This window comes from Montipora foliosa, chromosome 13 (genome assembly GCF_036669935.1).
Source record: "Montipora foliosa isolate CH-2021 chromosome 13, ASM3666993v2, whole genome shotgun sequence".
NCBI lineage: Eukaryota > Metazoa > Cnidaria > Anthozoa > Scleractinia > Acroporidae > Montipora > Montipora foliosa.
In genome coordinates, this window is record NC_090881.1 from 24,832,404 (window position 1) to 24,857,403 (window position 25,000).

At 40.7% G+C, this 25,000-nt stretch overlaps 1 protein-coding gene across 1 annotated transcript in view; it reads left to right on the plus strand.

The window, feature by feature from the left end:
* LOC137983099 (uncharacterized) overlaps positions 1-25,000 on the plus strand; it is a 94,632-nt gene that overhangs the window by 27,731 nt on the left and 41,901 nt on the right. The window contains exons 23-48 of the mRNA XM_068830281.1: positions 469-609; positions 1,414-1,536; positions 1,964-2,091; positions 2,871-2,955; positions 4,188-4,337; positions 4,422-4,483; positions 5,206-5,425; positions 5,944-6,097; positions 7,006-7,169; positions 7,926-8,129; positions 8,566-8,631; positions 9,866-10,009; positions 10,293-10,428; positions 10,950-11,093; positions 11,552-11,703; positions 11,947-12,228; positions 14,640-15,323; positions 16,470-16,599; positions 17,855-18,505; positions 19,507-19,821; positions 21,009-21,127; positions 21,351-21,508; positions 22,719-22,842; positions 23,570-23,618; positions 23,992-24,056; positions 24,132-24,440. Coding sequence (XP_068686382.1) covers positions 469-609; positions 1,414-1,536; positions 1,964-2,091; positions 2,871-2,955; positions 4,188-4,337; positions 4,422-4,483; positions 5,206-5,425; positions 5,944-6,097; positions 7,006-7,169; positions 7,926-8,129; positions 8,566-8,631; positions 9,866-10,009; positions 10,293-10,428; positions 10,950-11,093; positions 11,552-11,703; positions 11,947-12,228; positions 14,640-15,323; positions 16,470-16,599; positions 17,855-18,505; positions 19,507-19,821; positions 21,009-21,127; positions 21,351-21,508; positions 22,719-22,842; positions 23,570-23,618; positions 23,992-24,056; positions 24,132-24,440 — 4,959 coding nt within the window. The remainder of the gene's footprint in view (positions 1-468; positions 610-1,413; positions 1,537-1,963; positions 2,092-2,870; positions 2,956-4,187; positions 4,338-4,421; positions 4,484-5,205; positions 5,426-5,943; positions 6,098-7,005; positions 7,170-7,925; positions 8,130-8,565; positions 8,632-9,865; positions 10,010-10,292; positions 10,429-10,949; positions 11,094-11,551; positions 11,704-11,946; positions 12,229-14,639; positions 15,324-16,469; positions 16,600-17,854; positions 18,506-19,506; positions 19,822-21,008; positions 21,128-21,350; positions 21,509-22,718; positions 22,843-23,569; positions 23,619-23,991; positions 24,057-24,131; positions 24,441-25,000) is intronic.

Here is a 25,000-nt window from a genome sequence, read left to right on the forward strand (position 1 = left end):
TTTGTCGAACACCACTTTCGACGAGCGTTAATCAAAAAACGGCCAACAGATCGAAGTCAGTCATGCCTTTTCCATGCAAAAATCACTAACGGGGCTCATAAAAGGCTGAAAAAGCTATAGAAAACGATTTATTGATTTATTTCAAGGGGCTTCAAACTAAAGACCTCCGGCCAGTTGTACGACCGAGAACAGTACGTTGTAATACACAGCAGTCCTGTGAACAATGTCTTAAAATTTCATTTTCTACTTTCTCAAATCCCATAATACACCTTGTGTACCCTCAAAAAATTTCATAGGCATTGTTTTCGATTTCTCTTGAGACATCAAGGGAAATTGAGAACAATGATTGTGTGATTGTGACAAACACATTTTTTGGGGGTGGGGTGGGTTAAACAAGACGTATTATGGGATTTGAGAAAAAAGAGAATTCATAGATTTATACCTACCATCGTCTCTTTTTCATGCTAGACGGCAAGAGATGAGATTTACAATCTTCAAGACTGGTGTGATGTTGGCTGGATGAGAGTCAACATGAGACCCATTAAACAAGTGCTTGGTACATATGCCAGCAAATGGATGTTTGTCTATACAAAGTATCTCTCAGACCAGGTACATTGTGCTTATTTTTTTATGTTGTAGGTCGTCTTTGAATGTTTTAGCCTTGCAAAAACCCTTTGCATCACTCATATGAATATTGAGAATTCGGTAATTTGGTTTATAAAGAAAACTTATCCCTCGTCCCCTCAGTTCACTCGAGTCCATATCGAGGGTTGTGAGTGAGTCATCCGCAGTTCCCTCTCTGGGGTGAGTTGTGTTTAAAGACAACACCCTGCTTCACCTTTCGCTTTCCGATGGGACTCTTTCATCCCTTATAACCATACATCAATAAAATACCCAGGAACAATTTTGCATTTTGAGTGCATAACAGTCTGGCTTGTTAAGCTAACGTGCACTTCAAATAAATGTCCAACTGTCTCGCTAGTCGTCGTTGCAAATACAGCAACGATGCAGCTCAACAAGGTCAGACCGTGCTTTTAGTATCAAAGTACTCAGAGACTCGCTCAAAGCTCTCGTGCTATTTACTTTCTTAGCCAACGGGAATCAGGCTTAATTAAAGGCCCACGTTCACCTTACAGATATCGCGTGCCATGGAACAATTTTCATATTTGAAAATCCCGCAAAACTGAAATTCATCCAATCCGATCGCTACGATAAGCAATGCGAACTTTTCAGTACAAAAACAAACGGTCGAAAATCCTGTCAGTTGAGGGTGGGCCTTTACCTTTGAGACTTGTGCACATGTTTTCCTGTGTATGACACTGCCAGCGAGTATGCGAGTACATGCATTTAATCCCGATTGGTTCATTTCAACAAGTACTTCAGTTTTTCATCGTTGGTATTTTGCTATTTCAGGTGTCTTCAACTTTGAATGACCTTGACTCGTTCTTGAAACGTATCGAGCCAGGAATAGAGGCTATCACTGGTGAAGAACAAGACATCACTTCATTTATGAGACTAATGAGAGTTTTTAACGAGGTAGCCTTTAATTTTACTACATAGTTTTTCTGTTGTGCATGATCTCAAAAGGTTGCAATTTCCATAAAGACGGAACGATGCCTTCCGCACAAACTGAACACACTCGATCTCTGAGGTTTTGAATGGTATATCCTTTTTATGAAAAAGAGAACTTCTCAATAGATCGAGATGTACAGTCGATTTGTCAATCATTAGGGCCATCCATGCCTTGAAATAAGTTATATGCAAACCCTATATCCTTTATTTTAATCTTGTCGTTGATATATAAGAAACGGACAACAACTGCACACTTCTTCTTTGTGACTTCGTTTATGTTATGTAAGCATATATCGTATACGTACGTACGTATCGATACCTCTGAACACCGTCATATGAAACTTTGGCCAGTGCCAGAAAAATAAAATGCTATTTACGGGATTATTTGTAGGTTAGTACTCAGCAAGCAGAAATGGACAGCAAGTTTGTGGCTATGAAACGGACCATTGCTCTACTGGAAAAATACGATCAAAAGTTACCAGAGATGACACAGAAGTTCTATGCTGCCGCCCCTCAAAGGTAGATTCTTTGCCGTCTTCATTCAACTCACACACCATGATCCTATAACACAAGGGCACGTAAGAGCTACAGTGTGTTCTTTACTCTATATCTTTGCCTGCGCCCTGGTCTTGTCTCGTGACAGACTCCATCTCCTTCAATACATTTAATACTGTGCTTGGCCAGGTAGTTTCTTGTCTGGCCCATTTTATCGTCGTCGTTGAAGTCCATTCGCCTCCCCAGAGTCCTCTTTTGTTTGGTCAGGACCAAGAACACGGACTCTGGCCACAGCCAAAGCAGGAAATCCTCGAATCGCGGGCTTCCTCTCTTCTGCGCATTCTCAGAAATTTGACACAATACACCTTATTCCAAAATGGCCGCTGATTTATGGATACAAATTGTCCCTTGTTGCCTCGTTCAAGATAAAATATTCTTTTGAATTTTAAGCTTAAGAACGAGGCATCAAGGGCTTGTTTGAATAAAAACAAAAGACTATTTAAATGCAGGTCATTTTGGAATAAGGTGGATAACGGTCGTCAACGGTTACAACATTATACCACTACCGCGACTGCGCGCATTTTTGGCTGTTGCGAGAGTCCGTGATATTGGTGCTGACCAAAAGAAAAGCGGACTCTGAGGACGAGAATGCATTCAAGTCCTTCTCAAATGACACAACTTTTGTTACCCTTTCAGTGGGATAACCTCTGCGTCTTCATGAGCGAGTCACACTTATGGTGCTTATTACTGTTATAGTGCTTGGGGTTGCTTGTCGGTTTTGTTTGAGTGTTGTTAATTAACAGGTGGAACAATTTGAAGATGAAAGTGAATCAGGCTAAGCAACGACTTGGACCAAGAATCCAAGCAGAGGCTTCCAGTGTTACAGAGGTGACTTATTTTATTCGCCGATTCTTGGCAAATTTTATTGAGAAGAGCTAAACAAGCCACTAAAGAAAACTTTATAAAATAATTAAAATAGTACGCGCACTCTCATTAGTCAATAACTGTGTTTAGATGAGAGCGCGGAAACACGGCTGTGACATCAGATGAATTTTGATTGGTTATGTGTTGTCAGGTGCGCGTTTTGTGTGGCTGGTAGGAAATATGAGCGTGTATCAATAAAATCTTTTTCAATCAAGAAGTTAAAAAAACCAGCATTTTCCTTCATTTGTCGAAGTATCTTTAAGAAATATTTTATAAAAGCAATAGAGGACTTTTTTCCGTGTTTCCGTAGCCTCATCTAAACACGAGGGGGAATTGGGAGAATTCTCGACAGTTATGCAAACCCTCGACTGCGTCTCGGGTTTGCGTAACTGTCGAGAATTCTCCCAACTCCCCCTCGTGTTTAGATGAGGCTATGGAAACACGGAAAACGTCCTCTATTGCTAAAATATTAGAGAGATTTGGCAACGCGTTTACAGCAAACGTTGGACTGAAACTGAATTTGCTTTTTGCCAAAAATGTTTGATATCAGATCGTTTCTTGCCTGTTAGCTCCAGATTTCGAGCAACTTCTCAGAGTAACAAGACAAGGTTGAAGTCAGAATAAGAGAATCTTCATGCTTTTCATTAGTTTTAGGTGTCCCAATTAATAGGCACCCTTCTGAGATAGCGAGCTAGTGGTACCAGACACGTTAATTTAAAGTTTCGTGATGATGTTGATTATGATTTTAAGCAGCAGCCTACAGTTTCCTGTTTGTCGTTTCGCGTAAACGCGATACTTAATCTCTTTATTATCAAGTTGTATTTGGTAAGTGAAGTTATTCCTCTCTTTGGTGCTTATCAAGGCTGCCACATGCTTGGTAGCCCTCTGATTTAAGGCTACGATTCTCTGCAAAGCTTGGTGCCCAACAAAACAGTGATGTTTTCCAAACTAAGACTAAGGGGCTTTCCTTTTGTCAGAAGTGGATGGCCAGACCCCGTGATTTTGCAGAAAATTCAACAATTTGAAGGATCATTTGCATGATGATTCCTCGCATTCTTCTAGAGGAGTTATATCACCCTCGAAGTGTTTTAATTTGAATTGAGGCGTTATACATTTAGTCCTTCCAAATGGCCGGTCTGGCCGGTCAGTTTTGTCAAATGGGAAGCATCTTAATACTGAGTTAATTTGTTCAATAGGAGCTGAAAGCTTTTGGTGATCGCTGTGAATCTCTGTCCCGAGAATTTGCTGACTCGGAGGCCTTCAGTCGGAAGTGTGCAATTTATACGGCTTTTACAATAATGGACACGTTTACGAGACGGCTTGAGACCATGGAGAGTGAAGCTCAGGTAAGACAAAGAAGATTTTAGCTGAAGCTGCTCTTGAAATTATGAAACTGTTACACGAATACGGTGTCTTATCATTTTTAATAGGACCTCATTGAGCTTCAAGAACTGTTTGAGAAAGCTGTGGTTAACTTCTCAGTTCTTCCTCGGTGAGTACTGGCAATAATGTAATAATATTCCTTTGGAGTCTGACTCCGTTGTAGCTTCAGGCAACAGACCATCTTTGCCTCACTCTGCCTTTCAGTCTGGGAAAAAAAACTCTAAAGCGGAATTCATACTTTTGAATGAGCACAACTGATGCATGCTCAAAGTAGTGTAAAACGAGTTCCACGTGCATGAAGGAGCTTGCAGTCCAGCATTGCTTTCCTCGTCTTCACCACTCGTTTAGTTGTTTCGTTTGTCCCATTTCGCCCTCCGCCAAAATTCGGGAATCGGCTTTTTGAAGGCTGAAAACTACAGAAGTTTGACCTAAATTTTTGTCAATTTTGATAACAAGGCAAGGAGACAGAAGAAAAGGACATGTCAAAAAGAGTAAATAATGCAAAAGGAACGGGCATTTTTAAAGTTGTATGTATATTGTATATAACTTTAAAAAATTGTCAACCACACATACACACAAAAAATATTTTCTTTATTTCATTCCTTCTTCAGTGCAGAACAATCCACATAATTCTATTCCTCAAACTTATGTTTCAAGTTTCTTTATTTCCACATAGCAACTTCGTTTAGTCATTTATTATACCTAAAACGCGGGGACAGAAAACTATGACTATGATAATGAAAATGACTGGTAGTAATAACTGGGACAATATCTTGGCGAAGCCTCTTTGATATCTGAGAAAGACAGTTATAGTGCCTCCCTTTTTGACAGGCTACGCTCGGACCTTGAGTGCTTGCGTGAAGTTTGGAACACGTGGCGTGCGGTTCAAGAACAACACACAGAATGGAAACGAGGTCGGTGGCAGCGTATAAATACTAAGCTGATGAAGAAGGCAACAGAGGCACAGATGGATGTGGTGAATGCTCTTCCTGTTGAGTCAAATGAATGGGATGTGTTTGTTGGAATGCAACACGCTATACTTAACATTCAGGTAAGTGATAAGAGAGGAGTCGGCTGAGTTGCACGTTGAAGCTAAAGCCAAATAAGCTCGGAAGAGTCTGGGTACGACTTTGCAGACTTTGCAGCCGGTCGGTGGCCGCTTCCGATTTTCGCACCAAAACATAAGAGATGTCTTCTGAATAGCTTGTCTTCATTCAGTTAATTCATTCTGCTACCAGGAGCAAAATAAACATATCTCTTGGAATGAAATAGCTTCCAAAAGAACAAGAGAACCGAATGCTCTGCGCATTCCAGTTCCGGAGTAGTTTCAAGCGTTTTCGGCGCAAGTTTTCAACTTTGCTTCACTCTCTAACGAATGAAGGCGGAAGCTTCCTAACAAGTACACTCAATATGGTTTCGTATAAGCCAGAATAATGGTAAGACTGTTCGATAGGCTGTTTTTCGCATAGGTTGTCATCTACAACATTCCTTCTCAGAACTACACTAAGTTCGGCGAGTTTACTTTATTAAGTTTAGTTTGAATGCGTTTTGAGTTCCTTTTCGTTGCAGGCCTGTCTACCAATCATTGATGACTTGAGCCGTTCTGCTATGCGACCACGCCACTGGAAGCAGCTGTTACGATTAACTGGAGGAGCTGTGCAAATAAGCAACGAAGGACTGACTAGAATGACCTTGGGCCAGTTATTGGATCTTGGACTGCACAGTAAGTCTGGACTATCAGAGCTCAACCTAACCCTATTACATGCTTAAACTTGGTTTCCATGAAGTTTCAAACGTCAGTTGGCTATAAGTTTGTTTTTGCTTGACCACGATGAGTGATTGGCGTAAAAAGCTCTCGTCATATTTTGAGCTAAGCGTTTTAGTGACTTGTCTCATTTGATTGTGTGTATGTGTTGCGAAGGTGACTTTCTTTTTGTTTTGCGGCACTGACTTGAAAGTTAGGTGAAAGTATGTAAATTTTATTTATACACAGTTTTTCTTTAAAATTTCTTCTTGTAGTGCCGTGCAGCCTACGAAGTAATTAAAATAATGTTAACAACGGTAATAAACCCAACACGGCGTTGTTGTGTCGAATTCATGGTCACCGAAGACAAATCCACTTAGTGACCGAAGCGGAGCGTCCCCGTGCAGACCCTGTGACGTAGGGCGTTTACCAGTTGCACGGAAAGTCCGGTTGGAATGGAACGCTCGTAATGGTACAGGATTTTCCCGGTCTGGCGTTTCGCCAGGCCCGAGTCTCTCGCGGCTGGAAGAAAACAATAACAAATCAAAATGGCGGGGGCGGGGGCGGCTGCAGTGTCGAAAGGCGGGAAAAGGGGCCGAGGTGAACCGGGTCAAGTAGAAGTTTGCAAATGGTACAGGAATTTTCCAGTCATTTCGGTTGGAACGGAAAAAGAGGAATACGTCTGAGGAATTCCATCTTTTTTTCGGAAACTTTCCGGTGGAATGATCTGTGCCATTTCAATTCCCAACCGGAATTTTTGGTTTTTGTTAACAAATGGTAAACGCTCCTAATTGCTGGGCCACGCCGCCACCTAAGCCGGGTGCAAATTCCGGGGCTTTATGTAAGGGGAAGGGGACTTACATTGGTGTTGCGTACCCATCTTGCAGATCATGCTGAAGAGGTGCGGGCCATTATCCAGAGGGCTGCAAAAGATGTTGCTATTGAGAGCTCGCTGAAAACTTATGAAGAAGTCTGGCTGAGTAAGATCTTTGAGCTGAAGGCTCATGTCAGAATGAAGGGCCCCTCATCTGCCACTGCAGCTACCCAAGATGTGAGAATGTTTTTATTTATAGCATAAAGCGACCGGTATTCCATCCTTACTGTAGTTGCTAGACTGTTGGCAAAGGCCGAAATTGTGACTTTTCAATTAAAGTTTGTTGCTACTTCATAAGGATTTGGGGGCAGTTGTAAGATCCTAAAGCGCATCAATAATCTTAAACGGAGTTTTCACGCTTATCAGGCAGGGGCTCTGACATGCTGATTGTCTGTAGAGTTCTGAAAGATGCCTTAAGTTAGTGAAACCCAAAGAGACTATGTTACTGTACTTATGCTTTTCACTGAATTCTTTTTTTTCGGATGACAAGAATGGAAGCTAATGAATTGCATTTTTAAAAACTCAGTCCAGTGTTTTTCGAATTATTGTACTATTTCTCGAAGATGTGGCTAAAAATTTGACATGGAGGACTCTTCTTGGAAAAAAAATCATTTACTCGTTTCAAGGAATTTTTTTGGCGACAAAACTCCCTGACAGCTTCCTTTGTAAACCAGTGCCTGCTTCACGTAAATTTCGACCAGTTTTGCGAAATGTCGCCGTCTTGGGTGTCTTCGAATTGTGTTTGATTTTGTTCCAAATTGTTTCCTCCGAGATGCTATCCCTCTTTTGTTTGCATTCTGCCCAGTTATGGCCTAGATCAGATTGTAGTTAAGGTTCCGAACAGGTATAATGATTCACAACTTGCTGAACGCGTTCAAAGTACTCCCTCTAATCTCTCAACGGCCTTTAATCATATATCTTTTCTTACTTTAGACCCCTGGTAGTGAGTTTGGCAATGATTCGGAGATGAATGCGCAAGCTGGTCCCCGCGGTATGTCCAGCCGAGTCTCAAACACTAGTCACGGTAGCGGAGGCGCTTTTAGTGTCAAGGAAGGGATGGGTGGAGGCCACAAACAGAGAAAAACCTCCACAGCGGGATCTGCGACTTTTTCACATTCTCTTATGAATTTAACACAGGTATTGTTTAGACCTTACTGCTTTTTAAGCTGGTCAGATCAAGCCTTGTTTTGCCTTATAACTAGAAACAGGTATTTTCAAATTCTGGTTCAAATGTAGTAAGTCACTCAAGCCTAATTATGGAGGCGATTGCTTTACTGATGTTCATTTAACAAATTGATGTCAGTTCTTCATGCGTCTGTCCTGTCCTGACATGAATTTCGTCATAACATTGTCAAAGTAGCTGTGAATCTACGAGGCGATAGTTTTTGTATGAAACAGTATGAACGGTTAATATCAGGAATGTAAATTTCATTTTTTCCACAACGAAAGATAGGAGAATAACTGAATATCATTGAGTTGTAGCCTGACTTTCAGGATTTACCAAATGGTCTGTCACGTAAATCTCCTCGATGTGAATTAAATCCAACTCTTTTAAAAAACCTTTCATTGACAGGATACTGGGCCAATCTGTCTCCTGGTCAAATGTGAACCGATATTTGAGGAACTTGAGGATCATCAGGTAATAATCTGTTATTGTTTTCGCTTCGATAAGGTTTGGTTAACCGTGACGTTATCATTCTTTGGGTTAAGCTTACCTCTGCGGGCGATCTTTGTCCGCAGCAGCTGGCTCACGTTAGCTGGTTGTTATTTGGTAGTGTAACAGCTTCTATTTTTGAGCCCAAGTCATTGTTTCTGTTGTATAGTCTTTTGCTTCCGGCTTGGGTCACCATTCACATATTACCATATGAGATCTGCTACGTGACCCTGGAAAATGTCCTGTTCTTTAAGTATTATTAGATGGCCATAGCAATCAAATCCTAGAAGCCCGCTGTCTCTTTCCTCTTGAACGCTGCAATGATTTAAATGTGCCCTTCAACTTGCGAGCACAATGAAACTTACTTATTTACTTACTTACTTTATTTATTTATACACGGTAAAATCTTCAGTATATATTACAACAAAAAGTTTCATTACAACTACAATGTACACTGTTTTACAAGATTGCCGTGTGGGAGCCCGACCGGCACCTACTATATAGTTGGTCAATTTCCCTTTTAAAGTATTCTAGGGAGTCTGATTTTCGCAAGCTGATGGGCAAACTATTCCATATCAGTGCTCCGCTATAACAAAAAGCACGCTTGCCTTAATTTGTGCTCGGCAAAGGCAACTCAAGTTTAGCGTCTTCATTTCTTACGTTTCAAAGCCTGACTGCTTGACTGACTGGTACCCTGTTTCATTGCTTCAGGGGCACCCAACGAGAATATAGTTCAAAACCACTTAAACATAGCATTGTTAAACGTATTTTAGTATATAAACGGTAGATGTAGGCATGTTTTTATCCCCTAAAATTTTTCATCTGTTCGGATTTCCTAGCTGAAAGTCTTGTGATTCGAAAATTATAGGGATCAAAACTTACCTTTTCGAAAATTTCAGCCGAAAAAAAGCTCCCGCAAATTCTAGGTGACCTTTTTAGGGTAAAAATCCGTTAAAAATGGGCAATTATACCATTTTTTTGATGTTCGAAAAGCCTAGGAGAGGCAGGCAAGCAAGAAATGTTACAACAAATGTTCCGAAAATTGTAGATCTCAAATCGTCTTCCGAACAGATATTTTCCGAAAATTGACGTTGGGTGCCCCTGTTGCATGGTCAAACTGGAACTTTGTGCTAGTATTCATTGTCCTAGTTTAGGTAATGATAACTACAACTACCAACTGCATTTTTCTTAGTCCTAACCCGAGGTATTTTCTTTAAAGGTTTCTCTTCAAAGCATGCTCACCGGCAGTGCCGCTGGCTCGTTTGCAGACGACATCGTGAAATGGCAGAAAAGACTGCAGACCATCGAGGCAGTGTTGAGTGTGTGGCTGGAGGTGCAGGACAAGTGGATAGAGTTGGAAGATGTAAGTTTAGTCTCAGTACATTTGTAGTCTGTTTAAATGACCTAAAGTTAACACTCATCACTCTGATAATTGGCAGCGAGATCGAGAGGGTGAAACAGCGCTCTTAACCCTACAGAACACCTCACTTATGTTTTTGAGTGGATCTGAAGAGTAGTTAAAGGGGAGATGCGTGCGGCTATTCCAATACCTGCCCGTTATGCAGTGTGTTGTATGCCATAAATGGGTATATAACATTTTGCATGGTCCACGAATCAAGGAAATAACTACCATTTTGTTTTTGTAGGTGTTTTCCAGTTTAGACCTTCGCATTGCAATGCCTCATGAAACAAACCTGTTTTCAGCTGTGAATCGTGACTTCAGAGTCTTAATGAAAGCCACCGAGAAGAATCCCAACGTGCTACAGGCCTGTTCAAGGATAAGTGAGTACATACTTAAAGCGAGTTTAAAAGCTTGTGATCAGCTTTGTTTGCGGATTCAGCTTTCCTTCGATACTAATATTTTGCGATTAAACGTTTCCAAGAGGTTCAGAAATACTCCCTCACTGCACCGAAAAGGGCCATAAAATACAAGGTCCAGGACAGAAATATGAATTCCCTCACACCTGCATATTTTGCTTTAAATTCGCTTTGAAAAAAGACGTTAAGCTCATCTAACCGACGATAGGCTCATCTAGCCGAGTGGAGGTGCTTTACTCATCAGGGAGACAAGAAAAACAAGTCCATCTATTCAAATGCTGGAGAAAACTGTCGTACCCGATGAAAAACCCCTCGGAAAAGTGTACAGAACCAACAAAATCGATCCACATAAGATAATGAGACCAGGAATCGAACCCGGATGGAATTGGTGGCAGCTGAGTACTGTCACTACTTCGCTAACCGTGCTACAAGTGAAACTTGTGACCGCCGTTACCAATCTAACACGGTCATCTCTATTACCTTAGATATCCAAGCTAAACTGGAAAAATTGAACATAAACCTTCAACAGTGCTGGAAATCTCTGCTGAATCACTTGGAAAGAAGGCGGCAAAAGTTCCCGCGATTTTATTTCCTGTCCACGGAAGACGTACTTCACATTGTGTGTAATGGTATGCTATGCCCCTTTGAGCTTTAATACTACCACTTGTTAAGGGTCGTTCTGTGATGTATGTCCAACCTTTTTCGCCATTCGTATCGTAAATTGAAGAGAAGAGCAAGGTTGGTAAGATGTTCAATACATTCAGTTTACCAACTCGTTCTGGAAGGTAGGGCTGACAAATAAATTTTAAAAGCTATACTGAAAAACACCGCCTGCTAAATAGACCTTTATTCGAGACGGGGCTGTAAGGAGCATGCGATCGACGCTTATGCAGAAGATTCCCTTAGGTTGGTCTCAATTCAGTGTTACTTCCAGTTCAACTACGAGAACAGGAATAATGTTTCGTAGCGCGCTTACTGTCTAAGAGATGTAGCACCTGCCCCGATGGAAATTTTAATTTTACTAATCGAAAAAAATTGACTTTTCTTTCTAACGTTTACTTGCCTTGCTTTTGATTCTTTATCTCAGGATATGACCCCGCTCTTGTGAATCCGTATTTGTCAAAAGTATTGGAAAACCTCGGAGGTCTTATTTACAATGAGATTGACAATGAAGGGCAAACGTACTTCAGTATCACCTCTGTTGTTAGCTCGCATGGGGAGCAACTTTTACTGAAACAGGTACCTTCTTTTTCCTCAGAATAAGTCCTTTCTCTGAAGTTTGATAAATTAGAGGTTAAAATGTACAATGAAGTTAAGAAAAATATAGACGCATCTTTGTGATGCAGGAGGCGGCGTTGGCATTTCTGATCATCTTATGTACTATTTTATTTGTTTCTTTCCTTTGCGCTCTTTTAAAGCGTATTTGCATCTGGTCGTAGAGAAAAAGGCCATGTAATTATACAGTATCGTTTTTTTTTTCAGCCTGTACTCTGTGAAGGCTCTGCTGATAGCTGGCTTCATGCTCTAATCAGTGGCTTGAAACAAACTCTTATGGATCAGCTGGTATCGGTGCTCTACCCAGCTCAACCTGATAGGAGTCCAACGCCAAATAGAGAGGGTGGGGTCACTCCTGGGGATCCCCCTAACACTCCTGGCAGCATGAAAAGAGTTGAAAAGTCATTCACATTGGACAACTGCTCTGAAGTGGTTTTACTTGCTACACAAATTGAACTGTGTAAAAAGATTGAAAAATCGATAAAACAGGTGTGTTAGGATGTATAGATAGAATAGAACAATGTTCAATTAAATAAGTGTCGTAAAAAAAACAAAAGCTGCGATTACCTAGTAAGAATTCAAAGTATTTCCTTGTAACTTGATCTAAACGCGCCCAAATGGCAATTAATTTAGTCTTTCTTTGGTAGAAAATGTTCCGGTAACTTTTTTGAGCCACAATCACATAGCGTAATTCCAATAAAAATCAATCATGCAAAGTTCTTTCCAGTACCAGAGGCCTATACACCTTATTCCAAAATGGCCGCTGACTTATGCGGATAAAAATTGGCCCTTGTTGCCTCGTTCAAGATAAAATATTCTTTTGAATTTTAAGCTTAAGAACGAGGCATCAAGGGCTTATTTGAATAAAAACAAAAGAATATTTAAATGGCGGCCATTTTGGAATAAGGTGTATTACCTGCTATGGCCCACTTCTAATTTTAATCAACGGATGATGCTTAATTTAATCTGACATTGTAAAGATTTCATAAGACTTCGTATGCTTAATACGTTTTTACGAACAAGCAGCAAGGATCAAACCCAAATCGTACTTTTTTAAAATAGTATTTATATCGGAGCTCCGTGTGCCAAAGGCGCAGGCGGAGCACCATGGTTAAGAAAATATGGTAACCCATCGATGCGAGAAAATCTGGTTTTGGTTATGACGTCATCGTACGACGGTCCGCTCGTACATGCGTTCAACTTTTCATGTTAGCCCATACTCGAAATGTCGCTCTACTGGAACCCCCGTTTTTTTGGCGTAAAGTTGCATGGGCAGAAAATTGAATGGTCAGCGTACTGCTTTTGACACTTCGTTTTAGTAAAACGAACAAAAATTTTTAAGACGAAGGAAGAGGAAACTAGGGAAAGAGAGAGGGAAAAAAACAGTAAGCAAATGACGATTAAGCGATGTTCAACGTGAAAGAGAGCGATTGGTAGAACGAGAAAACAGGCGAAATATCAGTGACAAACAACGAGGCAGAGAGCAAGAAAGAGCCCGAATAAAAAGACGAAATTATAGTGTCGAGTAGCAGAAGAAAGAGCAAGCACGAACTCAAGAAAACAGGCTGAATAGTGTTGATGAAAAACCGCGAAAAGGTCACGGGAAAATACTAATTCTAATTTATAGTAATGAGTAGGCCGGACTGTTCGTATGGTAAACGTATGGTAAAGAAACTCTTTCTAAACATAGCTGGAAACAAAAACATAAGTAAATGATAAGTAAGGAGCTCCGCTCTTGCGCTTGCCTAAGTATATTTAACAATTAGACCCGTAGCCCGCAAGGGCTACTGGTCAATAGCCCATGAGGCGAAGCCGAATGGGCTACTACCCGTGGCCCTTAAGGGCGAAGGGTCTAATTGGTTTAGTATCACCCAACTAGTCGGACAGAAAAGGCAATAATAAAGTTAGCAAATGCAATTTGAAATATATTTATTTGGGAATAAAACAAAAAAAAGCGTAACGCTTTTCGCTACTCGATGACTATTACTAATTGTCTTCTAGTAGTGTAGCCAATCAAAATGCAGCATTTGCATTAGTCCACTAGTTGGGTGATACTAAATAAAAGATATATATTTATATATATAATTTCTGCCCAGTTAAGATGCCTCAGACCAGTTTCAACACTTTCAAGAGACCTTGTTATTAGAAGGATTGACACTACGACACTTTATCACGTAACAGCAATGTTATGGTACCATGTGAAACATCAATTATTAAGATGCAGTCATTTTTGTGACGTACCAAGTTACCACGGCAACAGGAAAGCCCTGCGAAAACACCCCATAGTTTGGCTTTACTTGCTCATATCTGTCTGAAAAACGAACTCGGTGACCCCAATTTTTTATTGCACAAAAGTGATCAGCAGGCCAAGATGAAACTCACTGCAAAGTTTTAAAAAAATTCTGTGGAGCGGATTTAGAGCTACCTTCAATTTTCAATTATTTAAGGTGGCTCTGAATCCGCTCAATAGAGTTGCAGATTATATTTCAGAAATAAAAAATGGTGGTCACCGAGTTCGTTTTTGAGATTTGAGCAGCTAAAGCCAAAATATTGGGTGTTTGGGTGTTTTTGCAGGGCTTTCCTGTTGCCACAGTAACTTTTTACGTCACAAAAATGACCGAATCTTTTTCAGCAATAAGTGGTGTTTGATATGGTACCATAACATTGCTGTTAAGTGCTTAAGTGTTGTAGTGTCAATCCTTCTAATAGGAACGTTTCTTTAAAGTGTTGAAACTGGTTTGAGCCACCATGACAGCAAGCTCTTTAAAATAGTGTTTGTTTTGTACGGATGGGAATATTCCTCGTGTAATTCCTCACGATGCGCTTATTTCATAACGACGGAAATATCCATTGTGTAATTGTCAAGAGACGATGAAGGTCATTTTGAGCCATGTTTTCAGGTGGCCAATGGCGAAAACAGAGAAGCACTGAGAGAGGTGTACGACAAGCTCACCAACATATTACACGCCACTGCAATGATGCTCAGGGGTGCGGACAAAGAAAGGAAACCACAAAACGCTGATGATGGCTACGACAGTGGAGTCAACAGTGATAACGACACGGAGGTAGAAGCAGCTGCGAGAGGATTGAGCCGGAACACGAATGTCAGTCAAGAGAGACCAGGGACCGGCGCTGTTGGTGATATTGATGCTGCCTCCACAATTTCAGGGATGTCCCAGAAACAAAAGGGCGAGCCGCAACCACAGAATAGCGAGCCTGACGGAGACGGTAATGCTAATAATAAAATGATGTTATTTCCGAGCCAAATCCAGAAGATCAGTAACATAATAGCTATGTTATCACACAAGAGGAATTTGGTGGAAAGGCTTATTCACCGTGAGGAAGAATGGCAGGCTCTGAAAAATCCAACCGACAGCTTTGATTGGCAATGTCACCCTCGCTGTAGCTGGGAGGAAGAACAGCAGGCCTGCAAAATTGACATCCTGGACATGCAGTTTGATTATGGATTTGAGTACCAGGGCAGCACGTCCAGATTGGTTCTCAGTCCTCTAACGGATAAGTGCTTTGTAGGTCTTGCGCAGGCTGTCAAAAACAAAATGGTTGGAGTTTGCAATGGAGAGTTAGTAAGTGTTTGCTCATCTTTAATGGAGCAACTTGATAGTTCATTGCCAGTTAGGGACAGTGCATGTATGAGAATTAGTTTGAAGCTTTGTAGAATGAGACACCAAAGAATAAGAGCACTTGTTATTCAGATGTACGCAAACAAGTGGTCGTGTAGTCGATATTTAAGTCTACAAACAAAATATTTTGGAGTAAAGGCAAAAAAACCGAGTTTCATTTTTTTAAATAGAGACAAGTTTTACAACGGAAGTGCATTAATGAGGCTAAAACCCAGGTTCAACAAACTGTACCATTTGGAAGGATTGAATCTACCCAAATGTTTCGTGTAACGGCAAAGTTATGGTACCATATGAAACACCAATGAATGCTTAACAAGACACTCTCCTTGATGTGACGTATTAGCTCGCCATGGCAACAAAAGAGCCATCTAAAAACACCCTATATTTTGACTTAAAAATGCTTACATCTCAGAAACGAAGTTGGTGACCCTCAATGTTTATTTCTGGAAAGTGATTAACCGGTTCAGGTCAAATTCTTCGCAAAGTTAAAACTGAAAACTTCTGTGGAGCAGATTCATCGCCGCCTTCACGATTGGAAAATATTAAGGTGGCTCTGAATCTGCTTTAGAGAACTTTGCGGAGAGTTTTACCTAAGCCTGCAAATTACTTTCCAGAAATAAAAATTGGCAGTCACCGAGTAAGTTTCTAAGATAAAGTGGTTAAAGACAAAACAAAGGGCTTTTTTTAGACGGCTCTTTTGATTCCATGGTGACCTATTGCGTCACGCCAAGGAGTGCATTTTATTAAGAAATTATTGCTGTTTCATTTGATGCCATAACATTGCCGTTCTGTTATACAGTATTGCTGAGTTCATCCTTCTAATAAGACATTACCTCTGGTCTGAGCCAGTTAAAGTTACTTTGGATGGCCACAACTTAAGCTGTCAGTTTGTAAAGCATGATAAGCAAGGAAACCATAAAATTCAGGGGTCATCTTTTCAAATTTAGTCTGCAGACTCAAAGAATCGTGTAGTATATCGTCCAGGAAAGTCCTGCTCAGTTTTTTAGTTCAATGGTTGTCGGTTGTTTGAACTAGTACTTTTTGCCGGACTGTGTTATAGAGTGTTCCACATATTATTATCATTCTTAGGGCTCTGGTAAAAGAGAAACAGTGAGTGAGCTGGCCAAGATACTGGGTAATCCCCTGTATTCATTCAATTGCTCCACACCAATGAGTCGATACACTCTGGCAGACATATTCAGGGGCCTCGCAAGCTCAGGTAAATTCAGCGGGCGTACAGGAAAGGTGTTTTTATCCAGACATAACTAATCGATGACATCAATGACAAGAATGAAATCAATGAGTAATCAATAGGTAATAGATAGGTAATCAGCTGATTAGTCATTGATTATCGCCGATGATCAATCAGTAATGAATGACTAATCGATAGGCCACAAAACTTTTGGTCATCGATTAGTCATTGATCATCGCCAATAATCAATGACTAATCAACTGATTACTCATTGATTACTCATTGATTACCAATTGATATCATTGATCATCGATTAGTTATGTCTGGTTTGATTGAACTTAGTTTTAGTTTAGACAATAGGGAGTTGAAGAATCTACGGCGCCGAACACATTAAAAATGGTTAATTCGCGTTTTTAGACGCCTTCTCTCGTGATTCTGATCGTTCTACTCGTTATAAACAAGCTGATCTCTCCAGGAAATAATTGGTGTAATATAAAGTTTGAACGGAAGAGTTTGTTGTTTGGAGGATGATTCTATTCAGGAAACAGGAGCACTGCTTTCCTTGCAATTTGGCTTTCTTTTCGCTTAAAATTTCCATTTTTAGGGATTATTGAGTTCTTGTACTTCAGCTGGTGATGGAGTTACGCTAAGACTAACAAAAGAGGCTAATGAGAGATCTTTTGTTTTCGTCCAACAACATGGCGGGGATGGTCCGAGCCATGGCTTTTCGGATAGCGTTTGTCTGCGTTGAAATCGCTTTTGTAGTTTTCCGTTTTACATTTATAACGTGAAATGTTCCACTTTGTCCTTGCCAACAAAACCCAGAGGCTGCCGTCGTTACGTGCACCAATCACGCTCCAGGCGCCCACATTCCAGTTATCCACACAGCCAATGCATATGCCCAAGTTCCTGAGCGGTTCACTCCGATTACTCTGGAATTTTCACCTCGTGCGAAAACTTTATCCGTTTAATCGGTTTTTTTATTGAAAAAAATTAAAATTAATAAATACAAAAAAAAAAAAAGAAAAACAGAAGGCCGACCTGAAATTCGTCGTGTAATTGACTGTTAAACCAACGATACTCTTAATTTATTTTTGTTGTTGCCTTTGCTAGGGGAGACTGTGTAGTGATGCAATTCAATTCAATTTTTTCATTAAGTGACAAAGAGAAGAAAAATGACCAGTCGATGTATAGCAGATGCATGTAAACCATTTCCTCGTCTCAATTGATTTGGGGCATTTTAACATATTAATATCAGTGCATTTTATCTTCCTTTTGTCAGGTGCTTGGGTGTGTCTCAACAACATTTCAACCATCCAGCCTGCTGTACTATCTGTTCTAACACAGCTTTTAACTGTAGTCTTGGATGGCCTCAGAGGAAATAAGAACAGCATCGTGTTTCAAGACGACGAGATAGCTTTATCCCCTCATGGCGCTTGCTTCGGTACACTAAATTATTTGTCCGAGCAGCAAAACATGGGATTTGATCTTTCCGTGGGGTTCTTTTCGTCTTTCAAGTCAAGTGCTTCCTTTCTTCCTGTGGAGCTCTTAGAAATGTTTCGTCCAGTGGCCCTCGTGGGTCCTGATCTGCAGGTCATTCTTCAGGTGTGGCTTTTAGGCCAAGGCTTTACACAGGTATCATCTCTGGCATCCAGAATTGTGACCTTGAAGGGCTTTTGTCAGAAGTTTCTTCCGAGTTCCTTAAAGACTGTTCCCGAGGGCCTCTCTTCTTGTCTCCATAAATGCACTGGATGGGGAGCTCATTGTCTTAAAAGGATGATCGAGGATGCTGGATCGCACTTGTGTACGAGCTCAGACGTGACTGATAATGCTGCGTCCGTTAAACGTCCAAGCTTGGATGGTGAAAGAACCGAGTCCCGCATGGATTTTGCTGCTGATGTGGATGCCCCTGTTGAGGCACTCAGAGACGAAGGCAAGGAGTGTTTCACAAATTTTGTTTTGATAAACAAAAAAAAGAAATTACTCAGAAAACCTGACAGCAGTTTCAAAGGACCATTTGAGAAAACCTTAAAAGGTTGCTTCGTGCAATGGGTATTAATAGGCCACTTCGGAAAATACCATAATACTCTTTGTTTGTCCCCCCAAATTTTGCATGAGCATTGTTTTTGTTTTCTCTTGGGACCATTGTAAGTCCCAAGAGAAACCTGGAAACAATGCTTATGCAAAATTTGGGGGGACAGACAAAGAGTAATATGATATTTTCCAAAGTGGCCTATTTAACGGAGGCACATTTGATTTACTTGCGCTGAACCTGTAATTAAACTAACCTGATACCAGATTCTCCTCTTTTTGTGGGACATCACCAAGCTTCCTGTATTTAGTGATTGGATTTCCACTCACTTACCTCTGCATAGGTTTTTGGCAAGGACGCAGCTGTTGGAGCGGCTCTTGTGATTGGTTTAGAAAACAGACACAAAAACTTGACATACAATGGAAACAAAGGAGCCCAATCCTAAACGCAACAGAACTGCACCCTATACCGGTCCAATGGAATTAGAGGTTGCAAAGAGCTGTGTGGTATCTGAAGTTTTTAGGCGGCTGATATGTTCTTTATGCCAACCCAAATACAGCATGCAGTGATCAAAAGTAAAAAATAGGATCTATGCGTTCGTTGCAAGCTTTCGAAGGAAATGAAGTAATCCACTAGTTGACCCATCACAAATGGCCATCTGATGGCTTCTTCCCAAGTGCCCTTTGCTCTTTAACTCATCCTTATCTGATGTCGTCGGACAAACGAGGTTTCTGTCAAGGAAAAGTGCTGTCGTGTGTTCGCTTATTTACACTAGTTTGTTTCTGGACTGTTCGTTTGTAATTTTAAACAATGGACCGTGCTCTTTTGCGTTTCGTGAAGATATCATTTATACGAACCTGTGAAGACACATTCCTAAAATGTGTACATTTGAATCCATTTAGATATTCCCCATCCTGTGGAAACAGATGACCCCCCCGACCCACAAGAAGTTCAAGAAGCACTAAAAGTGGAAGAGTGCGCTGTGGTGCTGGCCTTGAGAGACACCTACGTTCCTGGACTCGACGGTAGCGATGCTGTGATGTTTGCCACACTGTTAGCAGACTTGTTCCCCAATGTTCGGGTTCCACTGATATTTGACAATTACGGAGCTGACACTCAGGGTAGCAGGATGCAGATGAATGATCAAGTCAGCAATTTAGAAGAGATTCCTGTTCTTTCAAAATACTCTTGTGAAGCTGGAGAAGAAAAAGTGAAAGGTGAATTTAAAGAAAACCTTCAAGTTTGCCTCTTCAGTTGTGTATCTTCTGGAAATCGTAGGCTGCTCGAAGTCCTTCATTTCTCTCGTGGTGCGCTAGTTTTGCGTTGTTTCAGAAAAACCGCTGTTCAAAATCCATTGGAGCAAACGAGGTGGATGAGGTCGGCTTTTTGAATTCGTTCGTCCCCACTCCTTAGTTTCAAACTCGATGGATCCTAAGCAAAAAGGGGGTAGTAGTCTCACATTTAAGGACGGTGCCTACTATTGTTATTGCACATACAGTCTGCGTATCTCGAGATACTCGGATTTCCCATGGGTGGTGCTTATTAATACAGGAATATTTTTGCGCGGTTCAAAACTTTAAGCAGAACTTAGCAAGTGCTCTTGGTATCCAAAAAAAAAATTGGGGGTGACCACGCATTTTTCAGAGATAATTAAGCTTCAGTTTGGAAAAGAACGCCATACACTGCTTTGTATTTTAAAGCCTTTCACAAATATTGTTGAATAATTATCTTCAAAAAATACGTGGTTACCCCCAATTTTCTCTTTGGATTTCAATGACACTCGTTAAGATCTGCTCTTCCCGCATATTCAGTAAACCGCGCAAAAATACCTTTGAATTAGTAGGCACCGTCCTTAACTGACAGATAGTTTATTCAAAAGAAGATAACCTGTATTTATACAGCACACTGCGGTATTTAAGGTGACTCAAATCAGTTTCGATACTTTCAAGAAACTGTGCTATTTAGAAGGATTGACTCTGCAACTATATATGCTTCACGCAACAGTAATGTTATTGTATCATATGAAACACTAATTATTGTTTATCATGATGCACTCATTTTACTCGTATCACTCATGTTTTTCTTTGAATTGGTTTTATATCGCTGGAAAGTTGTTAGCAGGTTTTCTTGGAATTCCTTGCAAGAATGAAAAAAAAAAAAAAAAAGAGAGACGTTCTCTGGCGCGTATTCAGAGCTACCTTTGTAATTCGAAAATTTAAACAAGACAGTTTAAAACTTTTACTCAATCAAGCGGTCACGGTGTTTCGGCTTTCATAGTACTCTGCTATACAACTGATCCTTCAGACACAGGTTCCTTTTGTTGTTGTTGTTGTATAGGCGCTGACACATCATTGATAGATGGTAGGACTCAATTCGGAGTGATGTATTTTGCATTTACTTTCAGCACTGGATGATTTACAGTCAGCTATCAAAGTGGCAACTTGCAAACTTGGATTGCAACCTGGTGCTGCTTTTCAAGCTAGAGTGGCTCAGTTAGCAGAGCTTGTTAAAGCACACAAACTGGTACGAGTGATAGAAGTCAAGTTGCCGGGGTGTTCGTTAATTTTGGGATGATAAGAATGATTATAAAAATAGTGATTGATAGTGGTTCTTGAGTTTCTTTTTCAACTACTGACGAGTTCAAGTACTTGGTTTTTCTTGCTTTTAACGTTTGTTCATTTGAAAACGAAAGCTAGTTTTAATCATCACAAAACGTTACAATTCTCCACGCATCTCACCTTTTTAGGTTTGTCTGACTGGTCCAAGCGGATGTGGCAAGACCGAGTGTATCAAAACTCTTGCTGCGGCTCATAGAGAGATGGGACACTTGGTTAAGACGGACATTGTTTGCACAGAAGCTGTAGAATCTGAGGAGCTCCTTGGATATATGGACTCTGTTGGAGGGTTTGTACTATAACATTTGACTGAAGCATTTGAGAGTTAAATTTTACTTTAGGAAGACTTAGAAGTAAGAGTCAGGTTCCTTTACAAAGTTCGATCTCCACAGCTTCAGCGTGAGGAAGGCATATCGTAACACTGTGGATAGAGTGCTGGCAGTCCCTTCTAAGTCAGTCGAACTGCCAGCTGTAGTCACGCAAGCGAGTCCCACTCACCTCTCGGGTCGTTTGCGTGACTAAACTGGGCGGTTCGATTGACTTAGAAGGGCTACTAACAGTCTATAATAGAGAACGGCGTTCCGTACTCTTTGCAAACAATGTGGACCTCGTTAATTGCACTCAATTGTTATAGATGAAACAAGTTTCAACACTTTCAAGAGATTTTGTCATTAAAAGGAGTGACACTACAACACTTTATCACGTAACAGCAATGTTTTGGTACCATGTAAAACATCAATTATTGTTGAACAAGTTGCAGTCTTTTTTGTGACGTAACAAGTAACCACGGCAACAGAAAAACCTTGCAAAAACAGCCTATATGTTGGCTTTAGTTGCCTATATCTGAAAAACGAACTCGGTGACCCCAATTTTTTATTGCACAAAAGAGATTAGCGGGCCAAGATGAAACTCTCTGCAAAGTTTAAAAAAATTCTGTAGGGCGGATTCAGAGCTACCTTAAATTTTCAATTAGTTACGGTGGCTCTGAATCCGCTCCACAGAATTTTTTTTAACTTTGAAGAAAGTTTCATCTTGGCCTGCTGATTACATTTCTGAAATAAAAAATGGCGGTCACGGAGTTTGTTTTTGAGATATGAGCAGCTAAAGCCAAAATGTGGGGTGTTTTTTGCAAGGCTTTCCCGTTGCCACGGTAACGTTTTACGTCACAAAAAAGACCGAGTCTTTTTCAGCAATAATTGGTGTTTGATATGGTACCATAACATTCCTGTTAAGTGATTAAGTGTTGTAGTGTCAATCCTTCTAGTAAAAACGTTTCTTTCAAGTGCTGAAACTGGTGTAGCCACCTTAAACATGGAATTCTTTACGGATGAAGGGACAATCTTCGGCCGGGTGAACGTCTGTCGTTAGTAACTTTATTCAGAAGTCACTTGTCTGTTGATTGAAGTTTAAGTTCAGTGATCGGGGATTAAAAAAACCATTGCAAAAATTTGTTAGACTATCTTAGTGATATCAGGCACATTCTGTTATTGTTTGTTTAGCGAGTGGCGTGATGGAGTGCTAACCGTGTTGCTTCGAAGACAGGTTACACAGTTACGACTTCACGATTCTGACAGGAAGACTACTGGAAAGCCTTTGATGAAATGGCTTCACCTGGATGGCACGGTAATCTATCGCATTGCATGAGTACCGTGAAACCTAAACCATTACAACTACGATGACAAGAACACCTGAAAATCACACAAGCCAATCACAACACAAATGCAGTCGGTTGAAACGGTGGAAAGACTCTGCGCACAAGTGATGATTGGTTTCGTTAATTTCTCATTGCAGAGACAATTGCAAAGAATGTGGCGCGAGATTTTGCTCGCTTTCAAAGTGAAGAAATGCTGATGTCAACCGATCGAAAGATTTCTTTGAAACTCCAAAGAAAAGCGATTTTATAGTGGGCTCAAGTTTTCAAAAGAAGTGTTACTAAAACTGTGATAAGTCGCTGCCACATAACGTCTTAATTTTGTTCGCAAGTAGCAATTAAAACAGTTATTAGAAAAATTGCTGGGCGTGCAGGGCTTCATTAGGAAACTTAAGCACGCGCGTTTTTGAGACGCGGACGTCAACCGGAAGAGAACATTTCGCTTGACAGTACAGTGTTGTTTCCCGTATTTTAATACGAATCATCCCTAATGGAGAAAAGGTACTTAGCAATATAAATGTGGTTGAGTGAAGACAAGTTAGATGGGAAAACAGCTCACTTCCGGTTGCCGTCCGCGTCTCAAAAACGCGCGTGATTAAGTTCCCTATTTGTTTTTTTATTGGCCTCATAAGTGGGGGTTTTATAGTATCTAGCTGAAATCTCAAATCCGACAACTTACTGAATTTTAATTCAAATTAGATTGACCCAATGCAGATGGAACTGTTTGGAGCGATAGTACAGAACACAGGTATGTCATACTCGATCTACGTTTCCTTCGAAGTGAAAACCGCCCTGAAAACAGCGCATTCCGTTTGTGTCCTCTTTAACCAAAACGGCACCGAGAGGTGTTTTTTGTGTAGAATTGATTAGGCATTAAATTGCTGTTTGCTATAATGGAATTAAATTGTGGATAGAATATCTCTTGAGATGAAATAATTGGTCCACAAAACCTCTCTGCTGGATTCAAGTGTGCGGGTATTTTACGCTATAATCTTTTCGTTTTATTTTTTATTCAGGTTTCCTCCCATAAAAACTACAACGAGAAACTTATTGGCTTCTGCCACAACCCAAATTCTTTTGCAACCTCAGCAACTTTTATACTTCTTGTTTTCTTGTTACAGGAACTGTTGTGCTCGCAAACAACGAAAGAGTCCAAATACCTGATGCTTTGCTCATTCTATGGGAGGTGAGAGCAACTTGTTGCATCACATTCTGCCTTCGATTCGTACTCATCCTTTGATTTTTATTTCCTCTTTTGAAGTTGGAAACGTTAGCAAATCTCAGTCCAGCGGTCCTTTCCTCAGTGGGCATGCTCTGCATGAACACTGCTGATGTCAACTGGCCTCTTCTTGTTGACCGTTGGCTCGCCAAACGTCCCGAACGTGAGGTGGATGTGTTAAGAGAATTATGTGATCGCTATATTGGCCCAACACTGGAGTATCTAGCATCGAAAACATCGGTTCCACCCGTTTCGGGAGCACCCCCAACACAGGATAAACCATCGCAACTACGTCACGTGGTATCTGTGACCGAGATGAGCATGGTGAACACTTTGTTGACTCTGGTTGAGGTAAGCTTTTAATTGCTAAAGAATTTAATTCCTGAAGAAAGAAACGATTGTTCATTTTTCATAACAAACAAATTGCAGCTCGCGCGCTCTCGCGTTTTTTCGGTGCCCCTGCTCTTTTTTGCCAGTTGTAACTGGTTCGTTTGTTTTTGTCTTCGTGCTGATTGGCTGGAAAAGCTTGATTTGATTCAAGTTTCACAGGGTTTTATTGAAACCTTTTCCCCTATCCGCCGCGTATTCAATCCTTTCATATTTTTTTGTGCTAATCTGAGTAAACGTTTTCTTATGTTTTTACAAGGTGAGGCCTCGGCTTACTTGGTGACTCGCTCCGTCCCACTTCGACTATCAATTGAATCTCATGATGTTTAAAAGGTTTTCAAAACGTCGCGCCTGAGTACTTTCTTGCACTTTTTGAAGTTACCCCTGAGAACCGTAGTTTGGGGGAAGTAACTTTGATCTGCAATTGTGAAAGCCTACAACCCAATCCCCTGAAACGATCGTTTAGGCAGTGCAGCCCAGTGGTTAGAGCGCTTGCCTTGAGATCCGGGGATCCCGGGTTCAAG